Source organism: Crotalus tigris, unplaced genomic scaffold, assembly GCF_016545835.1.
Source record: "Crotalus tigris isolate CLP2741 ecotype Arizona unplaced genomic scaffold, ASM1654583v1 scf7180000023687.2574627, whole genome shotgun sequence".
Lineage (NCBI taxonomy): Eukaryota > Metazoa > Chordata > Lepidosauria > Squamata > Viperidae > Crotalus > Crotalus tigris.
In genome coordinates, this window is record NW_024100118.1 from 1,222,288 (window position 1) to 1,234,644 (window position 12,357).

The 12,357-nt window shown below is 35.4% G+C and overlaps 1 protein-coding gene across 4 annotated transcripts in view; it reads right to left on the reverse strand.

Moving 5' to 3' along the window:
* BDP1 (B double prime 1, subunit of RNA polymerase III transcription initiation factor IIIB) overlaps positions 1-12,357 on the reverse strand; it is a 50,424-nt gene that overhangs the window by 3,624 nt on the left and 34,443 nt on the right. For 3 of the 4 annotated variants that reach the window (XM_039320736.1, XM_039320734.1, XM_039320737.1), the window contains exons 29-39: positions 10,798-10,831; positions 10,441-10,524; positions 9,632-9,860; positions 8,721-8,884; positions 8,221-8,377; positions 7,594-7,765; positions 6,730-6,781; positions 6,086-6,266; positions 2,060-2,279; positions 912-954; positions 140-356 (exon numbers count right to left, since the gene is read on the reverse strand). In XM_039320736.1, the coding sequence (XP_039176670.1) occupies positions 140-356; positions 912-954; positions 2,060-2,279; positions 6,086-6,266; positions 6,730-6,781; positions 7,594-7,765; positions 8,221-8,377; positions 8,721-8,884; positions 9,632-9,860; positions 10,441-10,524; positions 10,798-10,831 (1,553 nt within the window). The remainder of the gene's footprint in view (positions 1-139; positions 357-911; positions 955-2,059; positions 2,280-6,085; positions 6,267-6,729; positions 6,782-7,593; positions 7,766-8,220; positions 8,378-8,720; positions 8,885-9,631; positions 9,861-10,440; positions 10,525-10,797; positions 10,832-12,357) is intronic. The other variant, XM_039320735.1, reaches the window with a different exon arrangement.

The window sequence follows — 12,357 nt, forward strand, 5'->3', positions numbered from 1 at the left end:
TTTAAATAGAACAGTGGTTAATTTAGGCTGAGCAGTTATAATTTAATGGTTCTGTTTCTCCCTTCATTACAAATATTAAATAAAAGATTATAGGATCAGGAAATGATATAACAAAGTAAAAATGATGCTTGAATGATACCTGGGTAATGATGTTTTTGGAAGGGCGTCTGTATTTCTAACTTGGTCTGACTGTTCAGAACTGTAAGCTACACAGAATCTTTGTTCTTTGTTTGTTTCGGGTTTTCCAGCACCAGGCATTCTTGACACGATTCCAGCCTCACTATCTGTTTCACCAAGCAACACTGTCCCTACATTCAGAGAAGACTGAGGCTGCTCTTTTTCCTCCACTTGTAACTCTGTAAGGGACATTATTTTCTTTGAAAAATTACATTTTTTCTGATATAAGAGACATGGCTTGCTTACAAATAATAAAATAAAATTAATTTCCACGAGATCCCTAAGTAGTTTCCGTTTTTTATTTTTACACACATACGCATGTAAGCGCACACACACACACACACACACACAAACACAGATGTGGAGACTAATTTGGGACCTCTTGCAAATTAACTTCATTTTACTACTTGCAAGCAAGCTATGTCTCTTTTATTCATATATACATATTTTTCAAATTATGTAATCATTAGGATTCATCTATGACCCAAATCCCACTAGTTCTGTGATGCCAAAGGTGGCTTATCATACACTTTTCAAATACCATCCCCACAAGTCTATGCCAAGTTAAAACTGCTCAGAAAAGGATGAAATAAAAGGGTGTGTTTCAAAAAGCCCAGTTCTTTGAATGAGCTCCATCACATCTCTATATAATATGACCAATAGAAGCAATTGCCTATGTGTCTATGCATATGTGTCACAATTTTGCATGTGAAAACAATAGGAACTTTACCTACCAGCAGCCTTTCTTGGTGTATGCTGTAATTTAAGAGAGGTCCCCTGCATTAAAAAAAAATAATATGAATATTGGTAAATAATTTCCCTTTTAGTTGCATGATTAAAAAGCTTGATACAGTTAAGATATTTTAACCTGTTTCAGTTTGTGAAATGATGGTTTGGAGTTTAAGCTGTCTAATGGGGACAAGAGCGGCATGATGGGTTAGTTGCTGATAGCCCATCCCTTCAGCAGAATCCACCAGTTTCTAACACATGAAAACCTACTTGATTTTCATATGCAATTCAACCACAACCAGATTCAGCCTCCAGGATGAGCACCAGCATGCAGAACGTAAAGAACTTAAAAACAGTGGAACAAAAAAGGAGCAAGCATCACATCTGCCGCATAGTAAGTTTTTTGCTGGACTCCAATAACAAAAGTTGGCGGAAGGAGTTATGTACAGAACAGCCAACTTAGTTTATTTGCTTTTCAGATGTATAGCCACCCACACACACACACACCCTCGGTTCCATAACAATTCTGGCAGTGTTCAACATTAAAAACAGCATGCAACTTTATAATTAAGAAATATATGCCCATGTAGCTGCAGCTTGGGGATGGGGGATATTTTTTAAAATACATTTGTTATTTTAGAACCAGGAAATAACATGGCTGATTATTTGCACAGGCCTACATTAACTGTCTATCAACTTTCCAGAAAATCAAGCATGCAAACTATTCATGTAGGTCTCTGTGAATTCACTATAGGACCCAATACTTAGAAATGAACCTTTGTATCTGGATCAAAGTCGCTTTTTCAAGAGGCAACTGGACTTTCTTTGTTTTTCTTTGAAGATGTTTCGCTTGTCATCCAAGAAGCTTCTTCAGTTCTGAAGAAGCTTCTTGGATGACAAGCGAAACATCTTCAAGGAAAAACAAAGAAAGTCCAGTTGCCTCTTGAAAAAGCGACTTTGTTACAAAGATGACCTGGATGACTGAGAATCTCCAGAGACTCTTTGTATCTGTAGTTATCAATGGAATGCAAGGCTAGAACAGGGTAGAATCTTCCCATACTTTTCTCATGTGACATCCAAAATTTTCTGGACCCAATGTAACTAACAGATAAATGATTCTGAAATAAATATTTTATGAATCCCTGAATCTAACCTTATCAGAGCTTTCCAGGTATTCTTCTATAGGAGCAGTATGACTTGTCTTCTCAGAAACACTACTTCCTTCTATAGATACTGAAGACCTTTTCCGATTTTTCCAAGAGGCCAAACCCAAATCTACTAATTGTTCTGATGAAGACGGATGCAATTCTCTCCCTGTAGGGTCTGTGACAGAAGCAGCATTTTCTTCAACTGAAGCCTGGATGGATCCAACACTGTATGGATATATATATATATATATAAATATAAATACATATGAATCTCAGATATTATTGAGATTTAAATCTTACTTTATTTAAATCCTTATTAATAATAAAATATTAGCCTCAGAAGTAATTCAATTGGCATCAATGGGATTTTATTCTAGGTTATTGCTGTATTGAATGGCTTTCTTTATGAGCTTACAGCAATAAGCAACCTTTGGAGACCAACATTGTTACTGTCTTGCAGATGCTTCCGAAAAAATAGCTACTATAGCAGGTGTGATAATAAAATGCCCATTTATGCAGAACTAAACTGACAAGGCTGCATCCTGCTACACTCTTACCCTCTCAAAATGGTCTCTATAATATCTTTTTCATTTTAGCTTTGATGTCACCTCTGTCTGGAAAACACTGCAGAAAGTTAACATTTGGAAAGCAGGAGGCCCAAAGAACATCCCTGGACGTGTCCTTAGGGAATGCACAGATGAGCTGGTTTATGTTCTCAAAGATATTTTCAATCTCTCATTGCAGCAGGTAGTGGTCCCATCGTATTTTAAGACGGCCATCATCTTGCCAGTGCCAAAAAAGTCCACAATTACAGGCCTCAATGATTACCGTCCAGTTGCACTGACGTCCACCATTATGAAATGCTTTGAGAAGCTGATAAAGGACATTATTGAACCTAGCCTCCCACCAGCATTTGACCCGCTTCAGTTGCCTACCGACCAAATTGCTCTACGGAGGATGCTATTTCTTCTGTTCTCCATCTGAGCTTGAAGCACTTAGCGGAAAGAAATACTCATGTGTGTTTGTTGTTTGTCGACTTCAGTTCAGTGTTTAACACAATCATTCCCCAGCATCTAGTAGACAAACTGGGCCTTTTGCACACTCCTTTGTGCAACTGGATTCTTGATTTTCTTACCATCAGGTCCCAATATGTGCAAGTTGGAACAAATACTTCTAATAACATTTTCTTGAGCACAGATTCTCCTCAGGGCTGTATCCTAAGTCCGCTGCTGTTCACCCTGTTGACCCATGACTGTTGTGCTAGGTTTGCCACCAACCATATTGTGAAGTTAGCAGATGATACAGCAGTAGTGGGCCTTATTCATGATGACAATGTGGATGCTTACTGCAAGGAGGTTGAGGGGTTGGTGAACTGGTGTAAGGAAAGCAGCCTAGTTTTAAATACCAGAAAAACCAAAAAGATCATTGTCGATTTCAGAAAAGGCAGGGACAGCAACACTTCTCTGTGCATTCATGATTCATCTGTGGAGATGGTTACCAGCAACAAATTCCTGGGTGTGCAGCTAATGAGTAGGCTGGCTTGGTTGCTCAACAGCAAGACATTTTCTGTGTCAAGCATCACAGTCTGGTTTGGAAGCATCACTGCTTCAGACAGGAAGGCAGTGCAGAGAATGGTGAGGATGGCCGAAAACATCATTGGCAGTTCCCTCCCTCCCATCCAGGACATAGCACAGAAGCGTTGCTTGAGCAGGGTCCATAAGATTATCCTCTTCACAACCTCTTTTCCCTGTAACCTTCTGGGAGGAGGCTTTGTGGTATCCGAAGCAGAACATCCAGATTCAGCCATAGTTTCATTCCATACAGCATTAACCTTGTGAACTCTCAAGCTTCCTCCTTCTGTTATATATTCAAGATGAACAGTATTTAATATTTATTTGTTATGTATATGTAAGGGTGTGGGTCTGTACATATGTTGTATATAGTATATTTAGGTGTGAGTCATGTTTGTGTTTCACTTTTGAGAGCAGGCAACTAAATTTCATTTTTGATGTGTGCCGTTGTGCTCACAGTAAAAAAATGACAATAAAGGTTGTCTTATCTTATCTGCTGGTAGGGAACCTCTGAAACAAAGCATGAAACTGCAGATATCCATTTTCCAAGAATATCTATGCATCCCAGATGCACAGAAATGCATTCTTTGAATTCTTAGAAATAAAGACTGTAAATACTGGCACTTTCAGTATTGCAGGTTATTACTGATTGATTACAAGAAATGAATCTAAAAAAATAAAACCTCTTAAAGATAGGAAACTAGGCAGGGATCATGAAAAGTAACCACAAGCTCATTGATGATAATGGGCACAGTTTCCTCCAGCTGCAGAAAGTTATTGTGACCATTTTTTTGCAGTAAATCTTATTATATTTTTATTTTTTATATTGTGTTTTTACTGCTTATAAGCCACCTAGAGTCACTGTGAGCGAGTAGGCAACCATATAAATTTCCCAAATAAATACTTTTTTACTAATTAATAGTTAATAGTTGTAATGTACTTTGCTTACTTGCCTGCCTCAAACTTGCATGGCAAACAGTTAGAAGTATGTAATTCTGCATTCGTTTCTACAGAGAATATCCTCCAATATTTTCAAAAGTCACACAAGACAACTCTTTCCCAAAATATCACTTTTAAACTTTTAAATAAGTATGTATTCATTTATTCTGAATGGTATTTTTCAAATTCGGCAACTTTTAAGATGTGTGGACATTAATTCACAGAATTTTCCAGCCAGCACATTGCCTGGAGAATTCTGGGAGTTGAAGCTAAGAAATCTTAAAAGTTGTCAAGTTTGAAAAACACTGATTCAGAATATACTGAAGTACAGGTAGTTCTCAACTTCATTTAGTGATTGTTTGAAGTTACAAGAGCCCTGAAAAAAATAGCTTATAATCATTTTTCATACAACCCTTGCAGCATTACCATGGTCATGTGATCAAAATTCAAATGCTTAGCAATTGATATGTATGACAGTTACAGTATCATGTGATCACATTTTGGGACCTTCTCATAAGCAAAGTCAATGGGGAAGCCAAATTCATTTAACTATCATGTTACTGACTTGACAATTGCAATGATTCATCTTGCTTAGCAATGACAATTTTGGGCTCAATTGTGGTTGTAAGTCGAGGACTATCTGTACATTGTTACATCTCTTTTCAAGAGAAAGAATATTAAATTTAACACTTGCCTATGGCTTAAAGGCAAAGTCCCCTCTCTATTTTTAATTTATCCTCAGAAAAGTACCTATCAAGATAAAATTTGAATCAGGCCTTGGGTTTGGCAACATGTTGAAGTAAAAAATGTTTCATGTTTGCTTCCTAAGGTTAAGGGACTGTCATATGGAAACAAAGAACTCTTTATTGAGTTGACTTTGAAATACGGACTTACTTACTTACTTATATATATATTTCATTTACATGGCCACCCATTTCTGTAAGAGACTTTCGTGGCAACTAATCTTAAAATAAATTAAAAACAAATTCTCATCGGACATACAAAAAATTTAAATATACAGCAGCTGAGGAAGCCATCACTGTTAATGGCTGTTAACAAAATCAGGAGATGGGCCCCAGGCCAGGGCACAGAACCAGGTCTTTAGTATCTTGTGAGAGGTCAGCAGTGTCAGGGCCATCTTAATCATTGGAGGGAGAATATTTCATAGTACAGGTGTTTATGGCAAAAAAGACATGTCTTCTAGATCTTGACAATTAGCATTCCTTAGCCAACAGAACCCAAAGCATACTTATTCTGCTGGACCAGATTGGACAGCCTCTGAGAAAGGGGAACCAGCATAACACAGTGCTGCTCGCTCCCTGAGAAGGATACCATGATTTCAAAAGTCACTTCATAGGTCAAGAAAACCAAGGATTGTTAATCTCCAAGAAATAAGCAGAATTTTAAGCCAGGCAGGCAGTATCAAGAGAAGTTTTAGGCTCAAAGTCCAGTCTCTAGTCTTAAGAAGTTCCAAAAGTTAGCGCCTGAATGCTAAAGAGTATATTAATATTAAATATTTACCTTACATCTCTTGTCAGTTCCAATGAGTCCATATTATCTGAGGTGAAAAGTATCGGTGGAGGAAGCAATTCCCCAGAACCATGTGAAAGCGCAGCAGGGACACTATTACATTCCACAGAATCAGGCGAGATTTCCACCAGTGTTAAAATGAACTCTGGCTCTTCCTCTGCATCTACAAAATCTGTAATGTCACCACTTACTATTAAGAGTATCAATCAAAACAGCAGAAAAAGTAAACCCTTGAGAACATAAACAATTTAATTTTTCTTATTTAGTTATTTCATTCTAAATCACCATGTGTTTGCATTTCTGAGCAAAGCAAATACTGTAAGGAAAAGTTGGCATGCTTAGCCAGTTATTCTGGTAAGTAAATATGTTTAAAATGTTCTGTGTCTTTCTGCTCTTATCTCTCTCTTGCCATTCAAGTTCCCTGATCATTCTCATTACTCTATTTCTTATACTTTACTCCTTCCTCTCAATAATTATTTGTTGCCCCTTCTATCAGATAATGATAGTATTAAGGAAATATACAAATAGGTTAAAAGCAAGGATACTTTATTTTAAATCCCAGAGATGTCCTTTAAGAAAGAATAAATTGTAAATAAAAGTTGTGTTCAGATAAAGAATCAAATATTACATCATACCTATACTCATCTCTGTCATTACTGAAATGCTGGCATTCTTGTTTCCTTCAGTCTACAAATAAAAATATCACAATGAGTATATGCAGCATGTGAAATAATTCCATTGTCCAGAATATACAGTATAATTCTAAAATAATTTTGTATCTTTATCCGTGCTATCAGAAATCACCATAAAGCTCTTATTGTCCCAGGAGTTCAAGGGAAAGAAATCAGAAAGCAGGGTAAAACCCCTAATAAATAAAACTATGAACAAACTAGAAAAATATCAAGTGTCAGAACACAACAGAAATAATTTGTAAATGAAAATATATACAGTATTATTAATCAAGAATGGAACACATCGTATTTGCCTTTCATTTACCGTACTTGGAAACAACTATAGCATAGCAAAAATAATATGCAATAAGTTAAAAACAATATTCCTTCAATGCTTGTAATTACAGTAAATAGTAAATTCATCTAAACTCAAATGTCTTTTTTCTTCTAAGACTTTGCTCATTAATGGAAGTCAAACATTTTTGGGAAGAACAGTAATATGCCTTTTCAAAGCAAATGTAACTACAATCTTACATCAGTGCTAAAGTAATGCTTACTAAAAAGGCATAGCTTACTGGAAAGGAAGCATATCAAGAAAAAGCAGTAAAACTGTACAATTCAGTTTAATATTAGCAACCTATCCAATTTCTATAAACACACATAAAGCTCTCAACAGGATTAACCAGAATATACTATGGTGAATTTAACTAGAATATGGTTAACCAAAATAGGGTGAATGTAGTAAACTTACATGCAGTTATTTAGTAACAGTTTTCCTTTATACTACATTTCAAAATGTAGCTATTTTGAATAATTAACACTTCTTACTTGAGCAACTTCAGCTGTAGAAAACTGGTGTTCAGCAGACCCAAAAGCGTGGACATTACTCTTTATGTTAAGATTATCTGGTAGTTCAGATAAACAAGCTACTGCTTCTTGAGAACATGTTGGAGATGTTAATTCAGATGCAATTTCATAAATCTCTTGTATTGGGTTTCCACTTTTGCAAAAAAATGAAAATAGTTTTAATCTTAACGTTCTTTATCAATAAAATGTTCCGGAATCTTTTTATATCATATAACTTAAAATGAATGGCATGAGATATACAATCATTCTATATAAAAATGGAACCAAACAATTTAAGAAATGTAGATAGTAAGGAACATACTTTATAAAAAAAAATGGATTCCAATTTCTTTTAAGAATATATTTCATTACTTTCATGCATCAAAAGTTATTTAGAGAAAATTAAGAGCATTTATATTTAAATATTAAAACTGAAGACTGCTTTTTTTTAGGAAATGCAAAACGTCATTTATAACTATATTCCCAGTTAATTTTGGAGAACTTTACCATGCAGACATCTATGTTTTACAAAACAATTTACTACTGATTACAAAACATCATCCCAACACTTGAGAAATAACAAATATAAAACTGTAGTGAGGTATATACCTTTCCATATTATTTTCCTGCATGGTGGGGCCAGCACTTTCAGAATGTAACTCATATTTTCCCATAGTGCTGATTTTAGCAAGCTGGTCATCCATGTGGAGATTCATTTCAACTTTCTGCTCTTCTCTAGGTTTTTCTGGCATTCTGTCATCTGTTACTTTAGGTATTAGAATACACAGAAAAAGTTTGTAAGCTATTGTTACTATTTAGATGACACAAACAAAAATACATTTTGCTTATTGTGAGATGACTTTGTTATCTAAAGTATAGGCTGATCTGGAATTGTATAAGCCACTTAGATTTCATCATTAATCTATTAGGGCAGTCAAGAAACAAATGTTCAAATATGTCACCAATACAAAAATTAATGAACTATGCATAGCCCATAGATTTAAAACAAGTAACTCTCTCCACTGTGTTGATAGCCATAAATATGCAATCTGCACAAACAATAACATTTTATTTCAAAAATTTCTACAGTATAAGCTCCATAAACCTACCATTTTGGATTTCTTTATATTCTTCCATTCCTAAACTTAGAGTCAGAGGTTTTTGAGAAACATTCCTGGTTGATACTAAGCCACCGTTAAGATTTGGTTTAGGCTTTGGGAGTCTGTATCTTGCTGGCCTGGGTGTTTTATTTCTTTTACACAAAGATACAGTACTGCAGACAAAAGTAAAATATGGTTAAAAGGATCATTCAGGTTCTCAACATTTAATATATTATCAGGTAGAAAAGATAGCAAACAACTTTAGGACTAGTAAATCTGTGCTACAGAATCCCAGAGTAAAGAATTTAATGCATCTTTGTTGCCATCTAGATGTTATCTGGATTTTGGAATATTTATCACTAAAAGAAGAACTTAAGAAACATACTCAGGAACTGTTTTCACACTCCACCTCAAATGTTAACATAGGCATATTATATGATAGCTTTGAACATGAACTGGACAAAACCTGGATTCTTAGCTGTTTATTACTCTGAATACAACATATATAAAATTAACATTAGAATTTAATTATCCTACTAATATTAATAATTAAAGCAAATTACTGTCCTCCAGATGTTTTGTGTGGCAATACCACAGTCTGTTGGCAGCTCACTGTGTTGATTATTTGGATTAAGTTGCCATAATGCCGTACTACTGTCTTACAGTCACATTTTAATAAATGAGCAATTTATAAAAATATTTACAGATTTCAGATTAAACATAAAAATATTTGTAATGCAGACTTATGCATTTTTATTGCATGTGCACTAAAAATTAGACAATACAGCAGAAAACAATTTGGGATGGGGAAATTTGTTTTTTTATACAATGAAGCGTGCCATCAAAATAATATTTATGAATTAAAAAATGGGTAGGATTCCTAATTAATTAAATGTTTGGGGTAATATAGCAGAACAAACCTGCAGATTCTAGTTTCCTGTGAAGAATTTTCCAAATCTGCAGTAGTTTTATTTGTCTTGTGTAGTGAAACCAGTGCAGTTTTTGACAAGTCTGGAAGTAACACAACTGTCTTTTCTTCCAAGCATTCTTCAGAATACGATGGTTTACTGCCGTTACCTTCTGTATTATTTGTATTATTTGAATGAATAGGTTCATTTGTTGAAGGGACTACCATTTGTACTTCTTTTCCTGAATATAAAAAGATATCAGGTAGATTCAGTTTATCTTTATTGAGATATTTTTTGTATTTTAAGCAAATCAAATGAAATCATCAAAATGTTACTTGACTATTCAAAAGCATAGTTCTGCTCACACAGCAACAGGCAGAAATAAGAGACAGCAGAAAAAAAGCATGTCTTTTTCAGCTTTTGAAAGATGCTGATAATATTTTAGACTTTGCATAATTATTTTGTCTACAGTGTCAAAATAGCAAGAAACTTTGCTGTGATTCAATGAGACCAGACTGAGCTATGGGGACTTTAAAAAGTCATGTGACCGTGGTGGCGCAATGGGTAGAATGCAGTATTGCATGTTAATTCTGCTGACTGCCAGCAGTTCAATTCTCACTGGCTCAAAGTTGACTCAGCCTTCCATCCTTCCGAGGTTAGTAAAATGAGGACCCAGATTGTTGGGGGCAATATACTGACTCTGTAAACTATTTAGAGAGGGCTGTAGAAAGCACTATGAAGCAGTATATAAGTCTAGGGTGCTATTGCTATTGCTACTACAGGCTATCCACTCTCATCTTATGTGATAATATTGACCATACCTTGGATATCAGTACGTAACTGAAACACTGGATCCCTCATAGCAAGTAAAGTCATGGCTGCTTCAGTACTTCCATCATTAATTCCTAAAACAAGTTTCCAAATAAATAGGCTTATAAATCAACAACTTACCACATTTCTTTGTATTATATTATTGAAAATATCATTATGTTTTCAATGGAATTTACTCTCAGATAAGTATATATTATAACCTTAGTGATTAATGCTTGATTTATTGGAAGAATGAGGAACCTCTTCTCTACACAAACACACATACACACACCATGTAAACTAAAAGCTATACTTTTAATTTAACAAATCTCTATTCAGGGGTTCACTGAATATTTTGGACAATGTACCTGTTTCTTTTGTTTGTTCTTCTTGTGTAATATCCTTTTGAAAGAGAAAAAAAAAGAAATCAACTACTACATTTTAAAATAAATTAAATGAATCAACTTTGGTTTTTCATTTACATGACTAGAAATAATTCTAAATCTTTATACTAAAAACAGACTGTCTGTTACTGTCAAATAAAGAATAAAATAGTGACAATGGACTCAGTTTACCATAAATCAATTACATCCTTCTCAGTATTGCTAACAACTTTGTGTCCAAGACTATTTATTGAAGATTACTCAGTAACAATCTCAATAAGCAATCAGTTCCATCACCAATAAAACTCTTACTATCTCACATATTTAAAAAATCAGTTGAAGTTGACAAGAAAGAAGTTTTAATTTTAACTCTATATATCTTTATTCCAAAGTATTATATTAAACAATTAAACAATTTTATAATTAAAGCACACTGTTTTGTAAATTTTAGACCACTTTGCCTAATATCCAGGCATTAATAATTGATTAATCAGATATACATGTTGGGGGTCAATAGCAAACTTTGATAATACACTGATAAGAAATGAAGCTAATAAAATCTCATTATTTCTCCATCAGTAGTTTCATTTTCAAACCAAGCTTTACTTAGTATGGGACTCTTAGAATGAATCCAATACAACTCTATCATCTCTCTAATAAAAGTAGTAGTAGACCACAATTCCCTGTTTTCTTTTACTTTTCTTTTAAGTACCATTATAACTAATGTTAGGAAAATGAATGAAAGTTCTGCTTTCTGTGTAATTGAACAGATTGACTCTGTTCAGTCAGTCAATCAATCAATAATGACAAGTAAATGCCAGCAGCAATTGTAAGATGAGAAGTTAAACAGGAAAGTAGACAACTTACTTACAATAATAAACTGTTACAAAGAACTTGGTGGATCAATTCTTCTATGGGTGGTCCTTAGCTCATAATGGCAATTAGGACTGCTTGCCATTGTAACCCAAAGATATGCAGTTAAGTGGGAAGTGGCAGAAGCCTCAGGTACAAAACATGAGGGTGCCACAGGGGAGTGGGGAAGTACCTAAGGGGGTGGGGAGGCTGGGGAAAGCCTTGGGAATTCAAACACAGTCTATATCGGGGGTCCTCAACCCCATGGCTATGCCTGGTACCAGGCTGTGGCCCATTGGGAATCGGGCCACACAAACGGCAGGTGAATGCGCGAGTGCACACAGCTCCATTTGAACGAGCAGGGGAATGCACGCACTCGCCACTTGTGTAAATGGAACTGCGCATGCAAGCACAGCTGCTGGCACGGAACTATCTCCTGTTCCCCCCTGCCAGTCCACAAAACTGTAAAGGTTGAACACCCCTGATCTATGTGAAGTTGGGAGAGGGGGTCATGTGGCAGGAGTACCGGAAGGCCAGAAGAATTTAACACAGCAACTTTCAACCTTCCCTGTCAGGTTTTCCCACTGACTTTGCTTGTGGGAAGCTGACAGGGAAGGTCGCTAATGACAGTCATGTGACTGAGGGATGTTGCAATAATCGTAAGTGCAGGGTGGTTGCCAAGTGCCCAAATCA